The sequence below is a fragment of the Alternaria dauci genome, chromosome 3, assembly GCF_042100115.1.
Source record: "Alternaria dauci strain A2016 chromosome 3, whole genome shotgun sequence".
NCBI lineage: Eukaryota > Fungi > Ascomycota > Dothideomycetes > Pleosporales > Pleosporaceae > Alternaria > Alternaria dauci.
The window spans coordinates 610,001-633,483 of NC_091274.1; the positions used below are offsets into that span (position 1 = coordinate 610,001).

Genomic DNA, 23,483 nt, shown 5'->3' on the forward strand with positions numbered 1-23,483 from the left:
TAAGAATACGCCCCGAGGGTTGGGCCAGGGGTTGAAAAGAAAAAGAATATGAAGTGTGGTCTGGCGAGGAACAAAGGCCACCGTAGGTAGCTGGGGCTGGCCGAAGCTTCTTGGCAGGCACAATCCACGGTTGCGGGCCGCACAGGACCTTGGAACTTTCCCACGTGTTTTGCCTGCAGAAGGAAATCACTCGTCGGGCTTTCTGTACTATCCACCATGAATAACAAACTGCATCCGAGTTGAACGCTCAAGGAGACGAACGTGGAAAAGACACAGATTGGCAAAAACTAACCACATGGTAACATAGCATTGATGGTATCGAAAGCAGTTTACATTACAATGAAAAACGTTTCGCTCATGTTGTGAAACATGTACAACCACTGCGCACCGGTGGCGCGTAGTGCTGATGGTTGAACACTGAGCGCTCACCAGTAGCCCTCGCAAATCCGAATATACCTACACGCATCTTGGTGCGACGCGGATTATGACTGTGATGCTTGACGACCATTGTGTACTAAAGAACGCCATACTCCAAGCCAAACTTCAAGATGGACGGCGACGAGCATCCTGTGGCTGGTCGTCGGCATCCGGTGCCCGTGGGCCCACCATCCAGTCCTCCATGGCTAGCCACTGACTCCACGTCTTCTCGGCGCCTTCGATCTCGGCCAGCTGAACTTCCTGCAGTGGCTTCAGGAAAGGCACTGACTCGTGTGGTGACATGTCGTACTGGCATTTGACCTTGGCCCATCCCACACTCTTGGCTGCAAAGAGGTAGTTGCGACGCTCGCACTCGTGCATTGGGCCGACGCCCTTTCTCCAGTCCTCGCCGAAAAATCCGTGCATGATGCCGGGACTGTCCATGCCTGTGATGACGAGACGTCGAATAAAGGGCACGAGGGAGACCCATGCCGGGGCCGGCTGGCCTCGCGCATTGGTGACCGGACCCTGGCGGGGCCAGGGCATGTTGTAAGCAGCAGCGCCCGACGAGTGCGGCAGCGGCCCTGATGCACTCATGAGGGGATTTTGTGCCCATTGGAACGGCAGGCGGATGTTGACGAGGGCGCAAACTGCCTGCACGCCATTATCGTGTTGAGCATGGTCGAGGAAATAGCGCTGGCAGCTCTGATACGCCGGGTGCCAGTCGAAGATGTCAAAGTGCGGCTCGGAAGATGCGTTTGGAAGAGATAGCGAGCCTCCCGACGAGGTGCTTCCGCGCGCAAAAGTTCCACCGCGCCCTGTCTGGAAGGTTGGGTATCCCGCGGGGAAGTTTGTGGTGAATCCGGGTAAATTCGCCATGATGGAAGGCAGTAGGGGCTACTGCAGGAACGGCAAAAGTCAGCACTGCTGGTTGGCTGGTTGGAGGAGAACACCAGTTTGTGTACTCGCAGCTCGCAACTTACCGAGCTGGGTGCAACCAATCTCAAATAAACGTGCCGGTGCAGAATGTCGGGTTCAGCTAAGGAAGCCCAAGGGAGCCAGGGTCTCGAGTTTCTGACAAGTTGTGACGGGAAAGGAGGATCAATGACGAAACGACACAGTGGGCGGCTAGTCCAAGGCTGCAGGAGTATGGTTGTTGCTTGGGATTATCGCAGTGCGTATAGCGGGCGCGATAAGACGCTTTATACATGCAAGAGGTTGAGTATACAGATGCTGAGGCTTGTGAACTTGCTTATATGGTGTGGCTTCGGTCGACGCCGCCCTGCTAACCTTGCGAGGGATGATTGAAGCCTCCGTGAGATGGACAGGATTTGAGAATAATCCCGGTGATGATCAAGTCGAGCCACTCCGGCTCCATTGAGCCTTTGCAAGTAGGTTCGCCCTGCCGGGCCAATTAGCGGCAGCACATAGCGTGGTGGGGCCTGAGATGGTGGCTTCGCAGTTCGCGGGTGGGCGGCTTGTCGACGGCTCCAAAGTCTGTCTATTCAAAAACTGTATAAACCAAGGGTCGTTGAGACTGCGCTGCCTGCGCTGCCGTTGGTTGCTTGCGTGCAGTTCAGCCGAACGCTGCCCCCCCTTTTCCAATGTTCCTTGTTGATTCTGCTGCGCAATAATGGTCCTTCTACGACCCCAGACAGTTGGCAAACACCGACGGAGACGCCGAGATCCAGACGCATCGAGCCGCATTCGCTTCTGAGCCTCTCCAAGTGCATCGGGTTGTTTTTGTCATCATTCGTGTTGGCTAGAAGGACTAGAATGACAGACGCCTTGATACGCCCTGGCTACAGATCTCGTCAATCGCGGTAGGGGATCCACAACCATGGTATGTAAAACGGATGCTCGTGTGTCCGAGTGCCACAATAAATAGGTGCCCCACCAATGCGCTGCTTGTCCCTTCCAGCATCACGGTAGTGCATCAGGCCGAAGAAGAATAGTTCCTCGCCGATCATCCAAGCCTTCAAGCCCTCCGTGAGGCTGCCATACGTGTTAACGAGACACTGTACGACCGGGCACTGAACACTCGGGTCCATGGCGGCGAGAGCTAGTCGCTAGGTGCAAAGACTGGAAGGCATGGGGGAACGCGCCCCAATCGGCACGCACCGCCCTCGCGACACAGTTGGCGGGCGCTATAGGTTTCTTACACATGTCACCTTTTTTTGCTTTTTGCGTGTGCAACGCATCCCAGATTCACTGCGGGTGCAATTGACCAGGGACGCTGCACAGCCATAGCTGCTGCACATGAGATCTCAGACTGGTGATGGTGACGTATCCACAATAAAGTGAAGACCCCGGTCGCAGGTGAGCCCATGATGTAACCATTTCGCCGAGGATATCCATGTGCCTATGCCGCTATCGTGGCTTGCCTCTCGCAGCATCGCTGATCTACTTTGGTTTATGCACAACATACCCCCCAGCAGTGAACATGGCACAATCTTCCTTCTCACTGGCGTCGCGGACCAAGGTGTGTCGACCATTGGCGTACAAGCGGCCGCCCGTGTCTGACTGTGGCAGCTTCCCAATGGCTTATCCATGCCGACGATTCATCTCGGCGTCTATCTGACGTCCGGAAAGGAGACTTATCAAGCCGTCCGATGGGCATTGGAGGTATGTTTCGGTTGCTCCTGATGATCAGTAAACACGATGCTCACAACGGCAGGCTGGCTACCGAGCGTGAGTAGCATCAGGGGACACAACCGTTGTAGGACAACTAATGAATGACGCGTACTTAGAGTCGACTCAGCTCAGATGTACCATAACGAGAAAGAGTCGGGAAAAGCCATCTCAGACTTTCTCTCGAGTGATGCAAACACAGACTCTCTCAAACGCGAAGACATCCACTTTACTTCCAAGTTGGCGTCCAACTCGGCGTACGAAACGGCCCGCAAAGCCATCAAGAAGTCTGTCAAGGAAGCTGGTCTTGGCTACATCGACCTGTTCCTGCTGCATTCTCCATACGGAGGCAAGCAAGCGCGCCTGGAGAGCTGGAGAGCGGTCGAGGACGCAATCCACGACGGCGAAGTCAAGATTGGAGGCGTCTCTAATTATGGTGTCAAGCATGTAAGTAGACCCTGGTTCCCGTCTTTTTGCTTTAGTTGTCTCGGGTAGCCCCGTATCCTACCTCTAGTGCGAACATGTATCCGGGGTAGGAAAGTCACTATAGTCCCCTTATTGGATCTGTAGGCTGGCCGTGGCCATCACAAGACACGCAGCGTCGCCGAAGTCAGTCACTAACAGTAGTCTAGCTGCAAGAATTATTGGACTCGAATCCTACGATACCACCAGCGGTTAATCAGATCGAGGTTCACCCGTTCAACACGTAAGCTCCCTGTGTGAACTGAGTGTATGACTATACTGATTCCGGACACTAGACGGAAGGATATTACTTCCTTTTGCCAGCAGCACAACATTGTCGTAGAAGCATACGCGCCCCTCGTCCGGGCCTTGCGGATGAAGCACCCCAAGATTGTTTCCCTGTCCAAGAAATACAACTGCACTCCGGGCCAGCTGCTGGTCCGCTGGAGCCTGCAGCACGGCTACGTGCCGCTGCCTAAGAGCGTGAAGAAGGAGCGAATCATCGAGAACTCGCAGGTCGGAGGCTTCGAGATCGAAGATGGCGATATGGAGGCGATGGACGGATTGGACGAATACCTGGTGACCGGTAAGTTCCTTTGGTTGTCTGGTATACCCAGCCGCATCGATAGCCTCGTCCCGCTGCCTTTACTGACGAGCAAAATTTTCTCCAGATTGGGATCCTACAGATTGCGATTGAGTGTGGAGGTGGGGAAAGCGCGCGTGGGGGCGCCAGCTCGTGAAAGGTGGGAGCATCGCTCTCTTGACGGTAAAACAGGCAATGTGATCCTCTATGCGTATTTTTGATGCATGGCTATGTAGACGACATTATGCTACCACTTGGGAGTCATCAGCCGTCATGTTGCAGCCCAACGATTGCAACGGATGCATCTGCTTGATGCCAGAGGAGGGCGGGTCAAGAGTCAATCAGGCTGTGCAATGTCGCATCAAGGATATGCCCGTATTGTGCACGAGTGTGAAGGCTGTAGAGTTGACGCTGCATGTGCAAAGCAGTACTGTCGCGGCATCTCCGCTGTGCGCAGTCAAAAGATGCATACCCGCGGAGGCCGCCGCATCGCCAAGAGGATCAACTTTGGCCCAAGCGCGTGCCCACCTGCCGGCTTCTCCCACTCTCCCTTGCCTGTTCCCTCTACACTAGCGAATGCTCAACGTAACAAGCTCGCCCGCCGACGTCGGCTTCACCTCGCCTCCCATGGCTTGACCCTCGACAATTACACGGCCGCCACGAGCCTGAGGTGGCCGGAGCCCCCGCTACTTCACGTGCAAACACCCCGCGATACTCGTCCTCGCCCGCCCATTGGCCAGATCCTTATCAGTGGAAAAAGTGCACACCATGGTTTGCATCAACATGGCGTGCAGTAGAGCCCATCGACCACTGAGAAGGGTCCATGACCCCAATCGCCCGGCCTCTGTGACGTACTCAAATCGAGTGCGACTTTCCGCCGTACCGTCACCGCGAGCCCAGGCGAACCATCTAGCTTCCGTCGACTGCAATTATATATACCAGACTGTCTCTCCTGTGTCTTCTCTCCATCAACTTCTGACTCTCCAACTGTGTCATATTCTGCCACTTGATACTTGTTCCACCAGTCACCAATATTAACCCATCAAACCACAATGTCTGAGCCAGAGTTTGAGCAAGCCAGGAAGGGTACTACTTTGACTCTATGCTTTGTACCATTTGCGACCCCGTCTAACACTTCACAGAGCTCGTCTCCACCCTCGAGGCCTCTTCCCTCTTCACCAAGAACCCCGAATACAAGAAGGCTCTTGAGGTCGTCTCTGTCCCCGAGCGCATCATCCAGTTCCGCGTTGTCTGGGAGAACGACAAGGGCGAGTGCCAGGTCCAGAAGGGATACCGCGTGCAGTTCAACTCCGCCCTCGGCCCCTACAAGGGCGGTCTCCGCTTCCACCCTACCGTCAACCTATCCATCCTCAAGTTCTTGGGTTTCGAGCAGATCTTCAAGAATGCTCTTACCGGCCGTACGTCATACCCGTGCCCATCGCACAAGAACATCAAGCTAACATGCACAAACAGTCAACATGGGCGGTGGCAAGGGAGGATGCGACTTCGACCCCAAGGGCAAGTCTGACAACGAGATCCGCAAGTTCTGCGTTGCCTTCATGAGGGAGCTCAACAAGCACATCGGTATGTTTTGACCCTAGCGCGCCCCTGCGCGTCACTTCCAGCCTCAGTGGGGCATGCACCCTTCAACGGGTTCGCACGTTCTTCCGGCAACAGACCAACAACATCTGGCGCATCTATCTTGCCCTATCTTCCCGTCTGTTTGGCACTGCCCCGTCGGCGACGTTCGTGCTGCTTTGGCGCTTCTCCACTAGGAACATTTCACTTACGTAAACTACAGGGGCCGACACAGACGTACCTGCGGGCGACATCGGCGTCGGTGGTCGCGAGATTGGTTACCTCTTTGGTGCATACCGAGCGGAGCGCAACCGCTGGGAGGGTGTCCTCACTGGCAAGGGCGGCTCATGGGGAGGTTCTCTGATCCGTCCCGAGGCCACCGGTTACGGTCTCGTATACTACGTGGAGCACATGATCAACTACGCCTCTGGAGGAAAGGAGTCTTTCAAGGGCAAGCGCGTCGCCCTCTCTGGCTCCGGAAACGTTGCTCAGTACGCCGCGCTCAAGCTCATCGAGCTTGGCGCAACTGTCATCTCCCTCAGTGACAGCAAGGGTGCTTTGATCGCTGAAGACGACAAGGGCTTCACTCCTGAGATCATCAACCAGATCGCCGCCCTTAAGCTGGAGCGCAAGGCTCTTACTGCCCTTGAGAACCACAACTTCAAGTACATTGAGGGTGCCCGCCCATGGAAGGAGGTCAAGAAGGTCGACGTTGCTCTTCCCTCAGCGACCCAGAACGAAGTCTCCGAGGACGAGGCCAAGGCTCTCATTGAGTCTGGCGCCAAGTTCATCGCCGAGGGTTCCAACATGGGTTGCACACAGGAGGCCATTGATGTCTTCGAGGCTCACCGTCGCGAGAAGAAGGGTGAGGCCATCTGGTACGCTCCCGGAAAGGCCGCCAACGCTGGTGGTGTCGCCGTCTCTGGTCTTGAGATGGCCCAGAACTCTCAGCGTCTGTCCTGGACTGCCGAGGAGGTCGACGAGAAGCTCAAGGGCATCATGAAGGACTGCTTCGAGAACTGCCTGAGTACCGCCAAGGAGTACTTCACTCCCGCTGAGGGCGAGTTCCCATCCCTCGTCGGTGGTGCCAACGTCGCCGGTTTCCGCAAGGTCGCTGCTGCCATGCACGACCAGGGTGATTGGTGGTGAACAAGTCGTTACTGAGCCGACTGCCTTTTGTATATGATACTTTACGATACCTTCCTATTGGATTTGGCGTTTGGAAGCCGGATGCTCCACTTGTACATAGATACCTCATATGAATATGATCATGACACACTTCATCATTGACTCACTCAAATCTGTAAATCTGATACTTTCTTTACAAGCCCGCCTTCCTAATACACGATATTCGCATCAGCTCCTTCCCAGCAAGAACCGGGACTTGTACCCGAAAAACCTCCAGGCGCGTGTACACGCCATCGCGTGATTCTGGATTCAGTATTCTTCGACACACAAGCATGATTTCGAGTCAGAAATTCCTCACGTCACCAAGCCTCCCCATGGGAAAAGCAATTCAAAGTTGCAGCACAAAAAACGTGGCGTTCAGCTTGCCTGCTTGCCCCTCCACGCCCCATGCCCCCGCCAAAACAGCATCGTAAAAAAATCCCGACCCCACCAAGAAAAGAAGCCAAAAAAACAAAATAGCCCAGAACCAGAAGATAGCATAGCTCGTTACCGCTCCTGGCTAGTCCCCGCCCACGCGCGCGACATGACGTGAAACTTTCTTGTCAGAGGCGACCGAGACGTGGGCGCATGTGTGGTACAGTGATGTCTACATAACTAGTAACGCGTTTCCGGTATGCACGGGCGGCCCACGGCGTTAATCTGGCCGGGCGCGAAAGTGTCGCGTCGCACAGCAGCAGCAGCCGTGGTGGTTTGCCGGGTGCGGAAAACTGGCGCGGAAAAGAGGCGTTGCGCGGACGGATTACCTGGGTTGGGTTGGGCTTTCGATATCGGAGGGGGATGGCGAGTGTGTCGGGAATTGTAGGGTTGGGAGGTTTGCGACGGTCCGAGAGGGTCGATATCGGACGCTTTTTAGATGAGACAGCACATTGTTGCGAAAAGTGTTTAGGATCATTTAGTTCAGTAATTAGAGCGTAATTTCAGTAGGTAACATATTTCTTCAACAAGCGTGGACCTGTTGCGATACCAACTGCTAAATATTCATCCAAGCACGGTAGTCCATTCCCTCAATAATTCATCCACCTCGTCAACCTTGGCCGGTGGAGGTCTATCTCCACTGGAGCCAAAACCTCCTCCTCCTCCTCCTCTTTGGATCTTCTTAGGCTCCTCTTCCATCCCGTCCGCCCAGGATCCAAGCGCTATGTTGTGTCAGTGATTTGTTGCAGCATAAGATCTTGATGAACTCACATTGATCTCCAAGAAATTCGCCCAATACCATTTTCTGTTTTGACGTTCTCCGTCTTGTGGATACTGTTGGTAACAGCGTCAGCACTATGTCCTTGATATTCATGTCACGGCGATATGGAAGCATTGTGCCTCTTTCGACACCATATGGGTCTACCTACCATCTCTTTCACGCGTCGTCGCCTCTTTTTCTGTCTTTTGTAGCTTCTCTTGTTCCTGCAACTGGATTGCCGTCGTTTTTGGTCTAAAGGGTGAAAGAATTCCTAAGCGCGTCTTGGATGCGGTTTCCATGCTTCTATTTTCTCTCTCGGAACGTGGGTAGGATATGCTTGGAACAGGACGCTGCGACGGCACACTGGTGTACGATGCATATGATTTTACGTCATACTCAGAATGAATCGGTGCAGGTGGAAGAACTAGATTCGGGTTGGGGTTGTCTTTCTCGGGACGCGGACTGATCTGACGAGGGACTCCAATAGATGCAAATGGTCGACGCTCTTCTATGAGGTAAGGTCCTGACGGCGAACGAGAGCCATCGCGGGTCGACTGCGGTGGTGGGAGCGATGGGAGTGAGAGCCGCTTGGGAGGTCGGTTGTCTCTTGCAGAAGAAAAAGTCCTCTCTTCTCGTCGAAGCTCTTCTTGAGCTAACTTTTGTAGGATTTCCTTGCTTATCTTCGGTCCTTCTTCCGACGATGTTCCTAACGGAGGACCTGTTGATTTCCAGCCCAGATCACAACTAACAGAAACCCGTTCTGTGTCTTTTGCTACGGTTTTGGCAGATGAAGCGGCACTGGTATGCCTGTTGGGCGACTTCTCGTGTACTGTATCTGGCGTCCGTTCCCGCCGAAGTTCTGATGCAGTGCTTCTGGTACTTGTTCTGTCGATTAATTGTTGAGTCTGTGTACTAGTGATATTGACTTTCGAATTGCCAAGCAGAACACTGTCGAGGTGGGAGCGAGCCATAAAGTAAGATCCGATAGCCTTCTGATGGTGATCCGAATGATCGTCTCCGTCTACTTTCGTGGCTAGGGCGAGTTGCAGTGTCTCGATATCTGCCAACAGGGTTTGGACATGATTTACACATGTCGCAAGAGTTTCAGGGTTGATCATGGAGCTGATTGATGAAGCAGCCTTGAAGAGATCAGAAGGCGAAACGAACCCATCACCTTCTTGTAGGGACCGTTCATCATCATCCACGGCGGTACTGTCGTCGCTTATACTGAAGCTTCTCAATGACTCCTCGTATCTTTTAGCGGTTTGTTTCGCAAGCTCTCTCAGATGCGTGATCTCTTTTCGTTGTTTTGCTTCGGCCTCGCGGCTGAGCTTGTTTGACGAAACTTGCTGGGCAAATATGAGTACTTGCATTAACAGCTCCAATGTACTCTTGAGCTTGTCGATCTGACTTCGTAGGACTTCGATCTTGTTGTCCCGGAACGGCAACATCAATCGACCCATCTTTCCTGGCTTGGTCTTGTCGATTATCACCTCGATCTCCGTAAACACGGCGGAGCACTCCTTGATCGTTTCCTTCGCCGTCCTGACTGCATTTTCCGAAATTAGGCTTGCCGTCTCGTGTTGTTCGAAAATGCCCCCCAGCTCTTGGATGACGAGGCTTGTAAGTCTGACTTCGTTCGCGATATTCTTGATTCTGCGGTCGGCGGTAGCCACCCCATCAGCATATTGGTACAGCGCCTGTGACAGCTTCAGACCTGCACCGGCCAATTGCACGACGCTGGCGACCAGACCCACTACCTCTGCCATGACTGGACTGCATGTAGCCACAAAGCGATATCGTTTTCAAGAATAGGAAAAGCGCTTGATGGAGGCTCAAAGAGTGTCAAGATGCTTTTCGAGACATGGAGGCCATGATGTGATTATAATGTTGAACCTCGCTAACTGCCTAGAGCTGCGCTGCGCGGGTGGCTGAGCTTGAGGCTGAGTGCGGGGGGCAGCACCGCAAAGCTGCGCGTACATTTTTTCCCATGAAGAAGCCCTGCATCTGCTGATATGAGCAGGCATCGATTAAATGCTTCTATCGTGTACTAGTATATCCTGAATGCTCAATGTCCCAAATTGATCCAGATAGCCTAGCCGCGCGAAGCATAGCGCAGACCGAAAACTTGGATAGCTCGCGGACAGGGTTCCCTCCATCATCATTGAGCGTCAACATCCATGCCTGTCAGCCGTCCCTCCACTGATCGCCATGCGATGGCTATCCCCAATTGGGTGCCACACCTACCTTGCGCCACAGAACTACGGTATGATATCATGGGGTATTCAGCGGGCAGAGAAGCCTTGCTTCGGGTTTCGTCCTCGATACAAAGCCTTCCCTGCTACTGATACGATGCGTGTCTAGACATGCTCACATATTGATTTGCATCTCTTGGGTTATTTCTTATTCCAGGGCCAAAAGCTCCGATCATCGTTCTTTGTACCAATCCTCCGCGTGTGCATCGTATCCAGGTCCGTCCCTCCGACCGAATCTGGTATACCTCTGGCAATGGATGACGGTTTCCGACAGCCTGCCAAACTTCAAAAGCGAAAGAGTCGCGATCGACAAGAGCTTGAGCAAATGACAGGAGGCTTGAGTGGTCAACCAGCAGCCAATTCCTCGCAAACCATGTCTGGCTCTGAGAACATGACGCCCGCCGAGAAGGAAAAGCGATCGAAATGGCGCATGTCCAATCCGTTCTCTTCCAAAGAAAAGGCATCGAAAGATAGTCTGAACCACACTCATAAGGAAGAGGAAAAGGAAAAGGAAAAGGCCCGTAGGGACGCCGACTCGGCATATTTCAGTAGCGAGCGCAGCAGCGCAGATCCAAGCTTCGCGAACCAAGCTCGTCCCGTCTCCGGAGAACAGTACCACCACCCGCCTACCACGAACAACCAAGCACCTCTCATTCAACCTACACCGCAAAACGCACAGAGCCACAATACTCTTGCGCCTCCACAGCACACTCATCAAACACTGCAAAGCCGCTCGAGCCATGAAGATGTGGGCAGGGAGACGTACCGTGATGCCGGCACTGGGAACATCGTCACGGTCACAACGACCACAACCACAACAACAACCACTACGACCGGTCCAGGCGGTTCTACCACGATAGAGCAACCCCGTGGCAGCGTTAATGGCTCTGCACAAAGCGTGCACACTTCTGGTCCTAGCCCACCACAGCCGGCACCTCCTCAGCCTGACAACCATTACCATCAAGGGCCAGGCCTTTCAGCGCAATCTGCCATACCTCATGACATAACCCCGCCGATACCCATGAACAATAACCACCAAGGCAACAGACTGTCTCCACAAGCCCCCAACATCGAGAGTTCTTCGTCTCCACCCATCCCCGCGAAGAACAACATTCGGCACAGAGTAGAGCTGGACTCGGTATCGCCTGGTGTTCAGCGGCCGAATCCAATGGAGGAAGTTGTCACCCCAGTCAGTCCTGGCAGTCCGAATCGTGCGAACTTCTCATACCCCGCCAGAACACCGCCTCAAGGAGTTCCGCGGCAAGTGCCCATTGACGGCGTGGCACCACAGCAACATCAGGCAGGCGTGCCGCCTGTGCCTCCGGTGCCGGAACAACAACAACAACGGCGTTCAAGCATACCTCAACTACCAGCGCACCAGCAACAGCAATCTGGTATGCCGCCGCCTATGCCTAACCAGCAGCCGTCGAGCATCCCCCCTAGCCTACAGTCTGGTATCAACTACAACCCAAACAACGACCCGAACCGTCCGGTCCCATACCGAGCCGGTCATGATCTGAACAAGCAGAGCACAATGGCAAACCTTAAAGCAGCGGCAGCAGGTATCCACGTAAGTCCTTCAACCTGTTAAGTCCTTGTACAAACACATACTAACCACACCTCAGGGCGCGGGAGAAACCCTCCGCGGAACATTCAACGACACATTCGACCGTCGAAACCCGGCCGCCCACGCAAAAAACCAAGCCGTCATCGACAAAGGCCGGTCAGAAATCGAAGCCGCACGCGCCCGCCAATACGCAAACCAACAACAGCACGCACCACAGCAGCCACCTATGGCGAATCAAACACCAGTGCAGCACCAGCAACAACATGTACCTGTGATCGGACCCGCACCGCCACCTCCTTCCCAGCCGAATGCAGGGCCATCTGCGGTACCGGGGAAGACGGCGTATCAAGGGCCACCGGTATCTGGATCACAAGTTGAGGGAGGAAGAAGCGGAGCAGGCGGGAAATTGAGCAACATCATGAAGAAGATGAAGGAGGGGCCTACTCCACGTCACGATGGGACTGCGCAGCGCTAAGATTTTTCAAATAAGCACATTGTAGTTTAGCCGGATAATGAGTTTGGATAGGTTGTTATAAGCATCGGCATATGGGAATTGAACATATCACGTCGGATGGATCGTTAAACAAAGCCTGATGGATATGCGTGATATGATTCAGGATTGACTTGTACAACATCTTTGAGCAGTCGAATTGAGTACAATCAATACACGAAGGCATCTGGCGACGTCGCGAATCCGTGAGACACAAGAAGGAGAAGTTTCAATTACATGATTCATTCATAGACTATATTTTGCATGCTCATAAAGTCGTAAGATACATCGTTCGCACCAAGTCGGGAAATGCTTAACCGTTGACGATGGTACCACCGTTGGCGTGGATGGTCTGACCGCTAATCGAGCTGCTGTCGTTGCTCGCCAGGAAGACGAAGCAAGTAGCAATCTCGCTGGGCTGCGATGGCCTGCCAATAGGTGCGGTGAACTGCTTGATGGCCTCGTCGTTCATGGTAGCAGGGATGAGTGGAGTCCAGACGGGACCAGGGGCGACGGCATTTACGCGGATGCCCCGTCCGACGTACTGGTTTGATAGACCTCGGGTGAAAGAGATAATGGCGCCCTTGGTTGAGGTGTAGTCGAGAAGATCTGGACGACCAACGTAGGCGTTGATGGAGGCGTTGTTAATGATGGTTGCGCCGCGCTTCATGTGTGGTAGGGCGTATTTCGAGAGGTAGAAGAAGGGGTGGATGTTGGTGTCGAATGTGTGCAGCCATTGATCCCTGTGTGTTGTTAGCGAAGTTTCTGGGTAAAATAAGGAGTTGATACGTACTCAGACAGGTCGCTGATGTCGTTGACCATCATCTGGTAAGCGTGGTTGTTGACCAGAATGTCAATGCCACCCATCTGCTTGACGGCCTCATCGATGACCTTCTGGCAATTTGCCTTATCCTTTAGGTCGACTGCAAGAGTGTAGCACTTCTGTCCCTTCTCCTCAACCATCTTCTTGGTATCTTGTGCGTCCTTCTCCTCCTCGGGGAGGTAGGCGATGAAGCTGTCGGCGCCCTCCATGGCGAAGAGAACGGCGATTGAGCGACCAATACCAGAATCTCCACCGGTGATGATGGCACGCTTGCCCTTGAGCTTGCCGGCGGCCTTGTACTTCTCAGCACCTCCCTCGGGTGTGGGAAGCTCATCGACCTTGGGGAGGGGGTCGAGCTTAGACTGAAGACCGGGGACCTCCTGGTGTTGAACATCGGGCTGGAAGCCTGGCACATTGGATTAGTATGAAGACATGGAAAGAAGCTTCGTGTGTATCTACCCTGCTCGAATTGGCCCTTGTCAGAAGACATGTTGTGTCGTTGTTGTATGGGTATCTTTGAATTAGTAAAGAGTTTGTAAAGAAGAGAGACCAGACACGATTTTGTGGCTCAAGGTAAAGTTGGTGAGATTGTCATGGCTGTCGTGGCTCGAGGTGGAACTTTTATTGACGTTCGTGATTTTTTGTGACATCACAAGGCTGTCACGGCACGCTCATATGCGCGAGTGGAGCCCGGTGTTGTGGGATAGTTAGGCGGAACATCAGAGAATGCGGTACTAAGTTGTCCATCGACGATAGAATAGCATCGGTCGATGTATCGATGCTGGCACGAACTGGTGGGAACGGCTAACGTCGCTTCAGCCTTACCCGTAGCCTCAACATGCTCTTTCGCATAGTCTTACGATCGACACGTATATCCTTTTGAAGATGCAAGTAGCTTGAGCTGAGAGATGCAAGAGATGCATTGAGGCTACTTCTCGGATTACTTACGAAAGCCATTCGGGGCAACTTCTAAAGCAACCCCACCAAGCCTCCCGGTCGCGACGTCATCGAGTTGATCAGACCTGCAACACCTCCACCAACCTTATATCGCCTGGAAGGGCCAGGTGAAACGTCTGTGAATCCAGTAACCCATCGTTGTCAGATCTCATCTCCACCAGCCCCTTGGCGCTGTCGCAATCTTTACAATCCTGCGATGACGCCCATGAAGCTATTCAGAGGTATGACGTAGCCTATGCGCTAAAATCAGGGTCCAGACACAAGGCGCTATGACCGCATCCAGCCTCGCCCTTTCACTTCGATCCCAAGACCCTAGCACCAACGGCCATCGTAACTCGTTTTTACATGGAATGAGCCACACGGCAGCCGTTGGAGAATGCTAGGCAACGTCATGCGCCACGACTCGTGCGTCAGGGTACAATCTTGAACGGGACCCTGCATGACGTGAGATAGACGATCGCAGCCCTATACAGGGTGCTGGGCAAGATAGAACTTGATTTCAGGGACTTGGAGAGGACCAGATCGGAAGCCCTGGGCATTGGGCGTTGTAGTATAAGATGAGAGTTATAGCACGATTTGAGAATTTCCATATCAACACCATCTATCAAACACAAACAAGCAAACCTCAGAACTCTCAACTTCAAGAACAATTCATCTGTACCTCAATCAATCCAAATCCACCAAGACTTACTTCAACAATCATGCCTCTCGCCCGCCGCCACGCTCCCCGCACTGCTGTGCGCACCTCACCACGTACCACACGTGCCGCGCGCCCTTCCCTTAAGACCCGCCTTCTAGGTGGAAACCGTCGCACACACACCAAGCGCACAGGCGGCACCACCGTTACCACTACCACTACTACCAGAACGACTCGTACATCTGGTGGTCACCATGGCCACGCTACCACTGCCGCTCCTGTCCATCACCACAAGCGCCATGCCACCATGGGTGACAAAGTCAGTGGAGCGTTGATGAAGCTACGGGGTTCTTTGACGCGCAGGCCGGGTCTCAAGGTGAGCAATCGTCATTCAAATCAAGCTGTACATTTTTAACAACATACAGGCCGCTGGCACTCGCCGCATGCATGGTACTGACGGCCGCAACGCCCGCCGTGTGTACTAAGCACATCGAACTGGACTAATAAGACGATTTCCTTTGTTATTAGCTACGAGAAGTGTACGATAGGCCTGGAGATACCCGATGTTGTGAGCGTTTAGTACTTAATGAATCACCAGAACTTCATCTTGTTCGTTGTGAGTTCGATTTCACTGTGATAGATACTGTACACTGTGTTCTGTCGTCGATAGGTATATGTGAGGACCACTCATTTGGCTCTATGCGTACCAAATAGAGTGCCTAGTGTTTCTCCTCACTATCCCATAAATGTGGTCCGATCGAATTCAGACAGGAACGTCGACAAGATGATGCCGTTCGGACGCCCCACCGTACCCATCTGTCTTGACACCATCACTCCTCAGGTGCGCGGTAGCCGTCAGGACCACGGAGAATCTTCTCGCGTATGTCCGGTCTACCGAGCCATGAGATGTACCACGTAGGCTGTCCATGCTTGATGCGGCACTTCGTATCCCAGCGACCTTCCACAGACTGGTTGAGCGTCTCGTACTCATCGTTCAGGATGTCTCCTCGAGGTTTGCTGCGATCCATACAATCAAGGCACATGCCGTTGAAGTACCCCAATGTGTTAGAAACTGCCTTGAGGACTATGGTCTCCCAGTCGATGCCACGGCAGCGATTGCACTTCGGAGTATATGCGTAATCGAAGGCTTTGAGGCGACGCACGATCTGGCCGATGCTGGAGTAGTTGAGAACGTCGTCGACTGGCCAAGCATCACACTTGGTGAGGGCAAGCTGGTACCGACCGATCGTGGCATCCCAACAGGAACATTGCGAAGACTCAGAGCGAAGGATTCTGCCGACGCGCGAGTAGAGTGACTTGTGTAGGGAGTTACGCAGACCCCCGCGAGCATGGTTCAATGGACCTGTTCGTTGATATTGGCATCCAACGTTTTCCGGCACATACCTCTCTTACGACTGGAAGGAACAGAAAACAATCGAAGGAAAACAGAGATTTAATAGAGAAAGAGAGACTTACCGACAAACATCCGCTCGTTGATATGAAGGTGCTTAGGACCCTTGAAACCCTTGGGCGGGCGCTCCTTGATATGTCCGACGTGCTCGTAGGCGAGGTATTTCGTAACGCGTGCATAGCCGATAGCATGGTTGAAGATGTAGCATGGGTATGCGAGAGCTTGGGCAGTGGGGACGGTCAAGTTGACCTTGGCCATATTCCTCTCATACCACTTACTGAACCAGTCGCCCAGGTGATCCTTGATGTCGCCGTCATGGTGGGAGTACCACAGCGCAATGACGTCCCAGACGCCTACAAGCGAAACCTCGAAGAGGCGCAACTCGTCTAAACGCTGCTCTGAGAGCTCGTGAAGATTTGCGAGCCACACCATAGTAGCCTCCTTGTTCTCGTCATTGTTTTCGGGTTTGGCATCTCCGCCAAAGGTCAGCTCCGACTTATCGTCGCTAGCCTCGAGAAGCGCTTCTATATAGGGTGACTTCTTGCACATGTCTGAGGCGACGAGTAAATCCGTAACGTGCTTGACGCCATCGTCCCCAACTGCACTGATGATAGTGATGGTCAAATCGGACTACACGTAGGGTCAGTCATTGATGGAACGTACGGGTGGAAGCAACATACCAAACCTGGCTCGGTCGTGAGCACGATGTCTTGGTCTTGAACTAGCGACACAGCTTGTCCTCTGCGGACAGTCAATCCCGGCATGATGGGCGACTGCTGTTGTAGAAGTTGTGTCTGGGAGAAAAACAGATTAAATTTGGAGTGTATACAAACGCCGTAGGCGGAAAGGGCAACAACTGGCGTTGCCGCTAGTGACGCCCTCGCATGTGACTGGTTACAGCAAGGGTAGGGACGCTCACGCCGCCTAATCGAGAGAGCAAACAACAATATGAGGGATGAACAATGAAGTTGAAGCTGCTATGTATGCTCTCGCAAAATGAGCTAAAACAAAAGGGCTTGCGAAATATATGATGGGGATGTAGACAAGTAGGCGTAATGTTCTCACAGAAGACCCCGATAGAGAAAATGAAGATGAGAAAGACTCGGTGGAAACACTTACATTTTGCGCGACAGATGAAGAATACAAGTCATGCAAAAGGCACTACGATGTGGAATCAATGTGCATCTCGCCTAGTTTTCAGTCTGCGAGGTAGCCTGTATGTCTCAAAATCGAGCAACTGAAACCTGAATCCAGAGATATTTGCGACGTTTAGAACTATCGAGCGATGGAGCAAGAGCTGGAAATCTCTGCTATGGAGTAGTTTGGCCTAACAAACGATCGGATGGTTGAGAAGCTGATAGCTGACGCGAGTGTGTAGAGCTGCCTTTGGGTCTCCTGGAAGTCTTATATGGCAATGATCATTGGGTTGTGCTTTGGAGAACGGTTGCTACCTAGGTAGTGGCTAACGCGCTCGTATTCGCAGGAAGCTGGGCGAAGAGTACGTGGGATACAGTTCTCCACAGATAAAACTATTCCAGCTATCGCGGATCGTTTGTCAACAATGACACATTTTATCGGAAATCATGATGGAGACGAGGTTGAAGTGAAGTGAAGCAAGTACTGCCGACCCATCCCCGCTAGCGCCGAGATGCAAACCATGCAAACATCATCACTAGCATATCGACTGATCTCATACACCCTTCTCGAAGCCATTGAATTGCGATTCCACCACAACACAATGCCTCCTCCACGGCTCTCTCCCGCACTACTCCGAGCGCGGCCGCAAGCAAACTACCAGAGTCTTCGCCGCATAGCGCCCTTTCGCCGCGCATCAACCACACCACAGCACAATGACATAAAACCCGTCGTGCCCTGGAAAACACCCACAAGCGTCTGGTCGCCCGAGAACCTCATCCCCCCACCTAAAGATGGCGAGATACTACTGGAGCGCCGACCAAACCGTGCACTACCACCGTACGTCCGCCCCAAACTCTCTGCCACGGACCTGCCTACCGTCTCAATACGAACCTACTAACAATTACATCCAGAGTCCCACCCCTAATATCCCCACAAGTCATAAAGACCCTCCCCCTCTTCATAATCGCCATGACAATCTCCCTCTTCGCCTTCTTCAACTACCAAAAGCAAGAATCCTCCGTCGTAACCGCTACCCTCTACGCGCTGCGCACGAACCCCATCGTCCGCGAACAACTCGGCGACGAAATCTACTTTGCGAGCAAATATCCTTGGATCAAGGGCGAAATCAATCAGCTGCATGGGCGCATCGATGTGAGCTTTTGGGTCAAGGGGACGAAGAGGGCGGGAGAGGTTAAGCTGAGGTGTAGGAGGAAGGGGCGGGGTGGGTTGTATTATACGCAAGAGTACAGTTTGACCTTGGAGGACGGGACGAAGATGGAGCTTTACGATCCGGAGGGAAATGCTATCGACCCGTTCCAGGCCATTGCTATTGAGGAGTAGGGTGATACGCGGATTGGAGGATTGCCGTGGTTGTTCTGGGAAGTGCGAGGATGTTCGAATGACTGTGGAGGGCAAAGATTACGGCTCAGCATGTTCTGGCTGTTACCAGACACTTCGGCAGGGCAGCAAGTGAAAAAGATTCAGCGAACCTTTTCGCTGTGTAACATATGTAAGTATATGCGCGCATCACATGCCATCGGGAGGCAATGAGAACCGAGTCATGAATGGCAACACTAGACATTGCTAAAAAATGTGTTTGTACTAGTATAAAACAGAATCCCTCCAAAAGAAAGTATGCTTCCAGTAAAGGACAGCTCGCTCGACAGATTTTGGTCTCTCTGGAGCATGAATGATTGTAGTCCCAATGTGCAAACGCCGATGCCGTATGTAGCAGTATGCTGATGTAACAGACAAAGAAAAAGAAAGTGGTATCATTGTAATCGTACTTCTCCGCCGTCAACTACTCTGCTCACCCCCCATGACCCGACAGGTCCATCTAGATCTTGTCATAGTCTGCCTCAGGCCTCCTTACGCTAGGGTGATGCGCAAGGTTTGGCTTGACAAGGTGTGCAAATTGTGGGTTGACGTTCAACGGATAGCTAATCTCAGGCATGCGCGCCGTCTCCTGCTCTTGCTCCTCGCGTTGTCGCTGCCAGAACTTCTTCCTCGCCGGCTCGCCGGACGTGGTACGCGAGTAAATGGAGCTTGATGGGCGGTGGGAGAAGAAGCCGGGTTTAGCAGGGGACTGGCTGTGGTAGGAAGGTAGGAAGGATTGGCGAGCTGTTCGGAACGCGCGGAGGGGACTGAAGTCGAACTGAGATAGACGGTTGGGGTCTTCTTTGTTAGGAGAAGTGACTTGCGGTGAGCCGCAGTCAACTGGTGGGGTACCCATTCGCATGGGTGGTGTGCCGCCGTGGATGTGGGTACGAGAGGAGGTGCTTCCAGTGTGGTGGGTGGTGATAGTGAAGGCCTTGTGTTTGGGGTCGTACTGAGATTCGGTCTCGAGATCCTCGTGAAGCGTCATGGCTCCTCTCGAGCGTACCATGCGAGCAGTGATCCTTCGAGACTTGTCGCGGAAGACAAAACTGGCGACGACGTTGAAGAAGCCAATGACAATGGCTAGGATGCCTGAAGCAACAAGCAGGCGCCAGAAAGGCATAGTGAGTGACTTCTGGCTCGTGGCCTCCTTGTTCATGTTGCCGAGCAGATTGAGCCCGACTACCATCATTGCACAACCTAGAGTGACAAAGCCATGAGAAGGACTGAGCAGCGGCCAGTTGCGGGCGTAAAAGTTGCGGAACAATGAGCATTCTGATACGATGAAGAATATTCCAGCAATCGCAGTAATGACATGACTCGTAGCGTCGAAGAAGAAGAACTGCTACATGTAAGCTTCTGCGAGTCTCTGGAGCCGGCTGTCGAATGTACCTTGGAGATGATGAACGTCTTCACCAGCATGACCACGCTGCTGGCGACCACTGAAGCGAGGGCAATAATGTTCAGACCTCGCAGGACGTTAAGGATGATGTAGCCTGGACCAGCCAGATGCTCGGCTGAAAGAAGGGCCATTTTGAGTGTGTAGAGAGTGTCGTAGGATATGGAAGAGTCCGAGTTCGTAGAAAGATGCAGTGGGTCTGTCCAGCAGTCGAGAGAAGCGCGTCGAGCGTAGGAAGGAGGAAGAGAGTGTATGGATTGAAGAAGTTAAGTTTACGAAGATAGGGTAGAGGGAGTGTCCCACGCCGTCAAGGCAGCACGCCTTCAACAATAGCAACAATAACGAACAATAGAGACTGAAGATGAAGGATGGGAAGCAAGATGGAAGTGAAGGAAACCTGAGGACAAAACTCGCCGCTAGCGTGGCCTGTCATTGTCGCGAACCTTACAATAGCTCAAATTAGGCCCCTCGCACTGGGTAGGCTCGTTGCCTCACCTGCGAGTGGCCCAAATGACTCCAGTAACGGTGGTCGCGCCAGGACTACCGGCGCATGTGAAACGCTCCCCGCTAGATCCGGCGGGAATGGCAGAACCAGAGCGGCCCAGTCAATCATTTCTCAGCTGGTGGGTTCGGCAGCAAAAGCGTCGCAAGGCAAGGTACAGGGCCGACGTGGGGTTCTGGTATCCAGCCGGTGAGGCTCGGTTTGGTCGAGATGTGGCAGTCGCGTAATGATTGGTGTTGAGGCCTTGAAACGCGCCCGCGTAGCCGCAAGGGTCGTGTTTCAGGCCTAGAAGCATCCGCACAGCGTGGGCCGCACGATCTGCGGGCGGCAAGACACGAGCGGATCTTCAGTCGTTAGCACTGCAGTCCTCCAATGCAAGGCGCCACAGTCTGGCAGTCTTTGTTTTGGGGTGCGTGTAGTGGAGATGGAAGGTGCGAAACTGGCGGGTACGCAGGGCGCCAAGCGTGGACACCTCGTGAGGGCCTGTCAGCATCGGAACTTTAATCGAAGATTACTCCACCTGTTCAATCTTGATCAAACCATGATCGCCTTCCACAGTCCTTGAGAAGGCTCGGACATTTGCCTACTAATCAATGCGAAGTGCAGAAGCTTCGCGCAGGTCCAGTCAGCAAACGTTATAACATTGTCGTGTCGTAATTCATGTACGATAGGGTATAGTGCTACATAACATTCAAAAACAAACTTGCAAACCCGAAGATTTTCCCTCATCTAATCGTAAGCTCGCCTCCACACACTTTGCCAACTCGATATACTTGCCGCGGCCGAGGAAGGCGGCCGTTAATCTATTGAGATCATTAGCTGAGTCCTTTACACCATGAAAGCCCACTTATTGTGTTACTTACCAATGTGCCGTCTCGAAAAGCCAGCTCTCTGCCGTCGTTCATAGGGATAGCATTACTTGGCAGATTGAAAATCTGCAATAGAGATTGATTCTCACCATGTTCGTTCGGGGCAGCGGAATCTTGTTCACCCGTTGTTCTTTCTGTCATGGAGTTGGGTTTCCATGCCCCGTCACTCTGGTCATGAATATCCTGATGCCTGTACCTTCGCACATGCGCTAGGCGATCGACTGAGCCGAAAAACTGCTTCCGTTTTGGCCTCATTTTGATCTCGGCGATTTTGGCAGCTTTCTCTTCTGGGGTCATGGTCTCGATTGTAGGCGCTACAGTGCGTGGATAGACACTGCGTAGGCTCGTTTCGCGTTTGGTCTCCAAACCACCAGAGAGCGTCATATTCGGACGAGACGCAACAGTGCGCTCGAATGGGTTAAACATTGCATCATCTGAAGTAACGGTAGCTTTGTCTGCGTCCGCATCCTGAACCCTGGGTCCAGAGACCGATGGGGTTGATGGTTTGTGTTCGCCGTCGGGATTGGCTGCTGACGTGTCGATTTCAACAGGCTTGGTCACGGGCGCTGAAACAGGATCGTGGGAATGTGTTCCTTCGGGAACCAGAGGTAGTGGAACAGACTGGTGTGTTGTAACATTTCGGCGACTTGGTGCACTCTTGATAGCTTTTGTAGCACAGCTCTTAATCGGAATGGGTGGCTTATCCTGGACATGCTCTTCTTGGATAACAGCGTCTGTCTCGTGCTGTCGTTGTACGCTCTTTCTGGCCTTGGTATTACTACCTTGAGGTCCCGATACTGGAATCGTTGGAAGGTAGCTTCGATATCGTTCCTCGTTCTCTGCTTTTAGAGCTGCACTGGCAAAGCTGTACAGAACCGGTTGATTCCAAGGTTTCACGCCGCGGATTTCAGGTAGAAGGGAGAGCACAGCTCTGGTGGTCTTCTCCCAACCACCCTGGCCCTTTTGCAGGTGAGGAAATTTTGAAGCCAACCAGTCGATGACTTGCAGGGCAGTCAACCCTGTGCCTTTCGCACAAACCAGTGCTATCCTGACTAATGCGCGGTGGCTGAGACTTTCATCGGGTGCCGGCGAACCTGTGCTTGCCCGAGTCGGCCTCAAAGAGACGTTGGGGTCTATCGGAACGGAGATATCTTCGGGCGTTTCTCTCGACTCCAAAACTGATGGTGCCTGCTCTTCTACAGACGATATAGGAACCACTCGACCCGTCGTACGTTCAGCCCAAGTTTGCTGGGACATGATATCTAAGCTCGATTCGAGAGACCCTACGAGCGCGGCTGCCGGCTTTCGAGGCTCACTATCTTCTTGCATAACTAAATTGCTGGTTGAAGTGCTATTGGTGCTGTCAGGCTCAGGAGTCCTCGAGGGTTCATCATGGTTTAAATTATCAGTAGGTGGAGTACAGTTCTCACGTTGCATATCAACTTGCGGCAATGAATTGTTGTCGCGAACTGTTTCCCTTTGCAATACTTGCTCCACATTTAGGGCAGTCTTCTGTTCATTGATATTAGCAATCTGGCCCATCTCTATGGGCATGCTTTGCCCAAGAGAGGTCTCATGAGATGTGGCCGTGTTATCTGTAGCCTGTATGTCTGCGGTAGATATGCAGCACGATTCGTCATCACGAACCTTATCGACTTCCGGTAAGGATTTTACTTGCTCTGGATCAAACCAGGACAAAGGGCTGGCCCCGAACGTTGCCAATTCAGGCTTGGCTCTTGATCTGGCCAGATCATGTGGTGAAGAAACCATATTCGATACAGAATCATCCACGGCTGGAGCTGAGATACAAGCAGTCAGACTCCCTGAACTTGTTGGCAAAAGTGATGCCTTGTCACTAGTGTCGCCGTTTGGAGTTTCAGGTATCTCTAGCCTTCCTGTCTCGGCGAAACGTTTGTTGATGCGACAGCTAGAACACTGGACACCATTCTTTGCAGACCGAGCCGAGACACCTTGCCTTTGACAAGTCGAACAATCAGTCAATGGAGGAGTGGGTATTGTGGCATGT

At 52.8% G+C, this 23,483-nt stretch overlaps 10 protein-coding genes across 10 annotated transcripts; 4 read left to right on the plus strand and 6 right to left on the minus strand.

Annotated features, from left to right (window-relative positions):
* Window positions 1-277: 277 nt before the first annotated feature.
* On the minus strand, window positions 278-1,683 carry ACET3X_003851 (uncharacterized protein). Its single transcript, XM_069449991.1, has 2 exons — window positions 1,401-1,683; window positions 278-1,317 (listed from the first exon to the last, which is right to left on the minus strand). Exon 2 carries the CDS (start codon window positions 1,294-1,296, stop codon window positions 544-546), a length of 753 nt encoding a protein of 250 aa, XP_069307829.1. The 5' UTR covers window positions 1,297-1,317; window positions 1,401-1,683; the 3' UTR covers window positions 278-543.
* A 1,177-nt stretch (window positions 1,684-2,860) lies between these two features.
* Window positions 2,861-4,207, plus strand: ACET3X_003852 (uncharacterized protein; the record flags this gene model as incomplete). Its single annotated transcript, XM_069449992.1, has 6 exons — window positions 2,861-2,899; window positions 2,950-3,046; window positions 3,170-3,495; window positions 3,681-3,754; window positions 3,807-4,096; window positions 4,182-4,207. 6 exons carry the CDS (start codon window positions 2,861-2,863, stop codon window positions 4,205-4,207), a joined length of 852 nt encoding a protein of 283 aa, XP_069307830.1.
* Window positions 4,208-5,145: 938 nt separating this feature from the next.
* ACET3X_003853 (uncharacterized protein) lies at window positions 5,146-6,820 on the plus strand (the record flags this gene model as incomplete). The annotated part of the gene is made up of 4 exons (XM_069449993.1): window positions 5,146-5,179; window positions 5,236-5,511; window positions 5,567-5,677; window positions 5,895-6,820. 4 exons carry the CDS (start codon window positions 5,146-5,148, stop codon window positions 6,818-6,820), a joined length of 1,347 nt encoding a protein of 448 aa, XP_069307831.1.
* Window positions 6,821-7,768: 948 nt separating this feature from the next.
* Window positions 7,769-9,933, minus strand: ACET3X_003854 (uncharacterized protein). The gene is made up of 3 exons (XM_069449995.1): window positions 8,203-9,933; window positions 8,045-8,107; window positions 7,769-7,995 (listed from the first exon to the last, which is right to left on the minus strand). Exons 1-3 carry the CDS (start codon window positions 9,800-9,802, stop codon window positions 7,838-7,840), a joined length of 1,821 nt encoding a protein of 606 aa, XP_069307832.1. The 5' UTR covers window positions 9,803-9,933; the 3' UTR covers window positions 7,769-7,837.
* Window positions 9,934-10,541: 608 nt separating this feature from the next.
* Window positions 10,542-12,330, plus strand: ACET3X_003855 (uncharacterized protein; the record flags this gene model as incomplete). The annotated part of the gene is made up of 2 exons (XM_069449996.1): window positions 10,542-11,858; window positions 11,914-12,330. The coding sequence occupies 2 exons, from the start codon at window positions 10,542-10,544 to the stop codon at window positions 12,328-12,330; spliced, it is 1,734 nt and encodes a 577-aa protein (XP_069307833.1).
* A 328-nt stretch (window positions 12,331-12,658) lies between these two features.
* Window positions 12,659-13,747, minus strand: ACET3X_003856 (uncharacterized protein; the record flags this gene model as incomplete). Its single annotated transcript, XM_069449997.1, has 3 exons — window positions 13,628-13,747; window positions 13,139-13,574; window positions 12,659-13,088 (listed from the first exon to the last, which is right to left on the minus strand). Exons 1-3 carry the CDS (start codon window positions 13,656-13,658, stop codon window positions 12,659-12,661), a joined length of 897 nt encoding a protein of 298 aa, XP_069307834.1. The 5' UTR covers window positions 13,659-13,747.
* Window positions 13,748-15,592: 1,845 nt separating this feature from the next.
* ACET3X_003857 (uncharacterized protein) lies at window positions 15,593-16,937 on the minus strand (the record flags this gene model as incomplete). Its single annotated transcript, XM_069449998.1, has 3 exons — window positions 15,593-16,125; window positions 16,239-16,803; window positions 16,854-16,937. The coding sequence occupies 3 exons, from the start codon at window positions 16,935-16,937 to the stop codon at window positions 15,593-15,595; spliced, it is 1,182 nt and encodes a 393-aa protein (XP_069307835.1).
* Window positions 16,938-17,911: 974 nt separating this feature from the next.
* ACET3X_003858 (uncharacterized protein) lies at window positions 17,912-18,651 on the plus strand (the record flags this gene model as incomplete). The annotated part of the gene is made up of 2 exons (XM_069449999.1): window positions 17,912-18,147; window positions 18,222-18,651. The coding sequence occupies 2 exons, from the start codon at window positions 17,912-17,914 to the stop codon at window positions 18,649-18,651; spliced, it is 666 nt and encodes a 221-aa protein (XP_069307836.1).
* Window positions 18,652-19,147: 496 nt separating this feature from the next.
* On the minus strand, window positions 19,148-20,220 carry ACET3X_003859 (uncharacterized protein; the record flags this gene model as incomplete). Its single annotated transcript, XM_069450000.1, has 2 exons — window positions 19,148-20,029; window positions 20,080-20,220. The coding sequence occupies 2 exons, from the start codon at window positions 20,218-20,220 to the stop codon at window positions 19,148-19,150; spliced, it is 1,023 nt and encodes a 340-aa protein (XP_069307837.1).
* A 1,093-nt stretch (window positions 20,221-21,313) lies between these two features.
* Window positions 21,314-21,754, minus strand: ACET3X_003860 (uncharacterized protein; the record flags this gene model as incomplete). The annotated part of the gene is made up of 2 exons (XM_069450001.1): window positions 21,314-21,391; window positions 21,452-21,754. The coding sequence occupies 2 exons, from the start codon at window positions 21,752-21,754 to the stop codon at window positions 21,314-21,316; spliced, it is 381 nt and encodes a 126-aa protein (XP_069307838.1).
* Window positions 21,755-23,483: the final 1,729 nt, after the last annotated feature.

Bases quoted from the DNA above. Each gene is read 5' to 3' on its own strand.
- ACET3X_003851 (XM_069449991.1), bottom strand. From the start codon at position 1,296: ATGGCGAATTTACCCGGATTCACCACAAACTTCCCCGCGGGATACCCA.
- ACET3X_003854 (XM_069449995.1), bottom strand. From the start codon at position 9,802: ATGGCAGAGGTAGTGGGTCTGGTCGCCAGCGTCGTGCAATTGGCCGGT. The intron at 8,108-8,202 runs GTAGGTAGACCC...TGTTACCAACAG, and splicing joins GACGACGCGTGAAAGAGATG to TATCCACAAGACGGAGAACG. The intron at 7,996-8,044 runs GTGAGTTCATCA...GACACAACATAG, and splicing joins CGAATTTCTTGGAGATCAAT to CGCTTGGATCCTGGGCGGAC.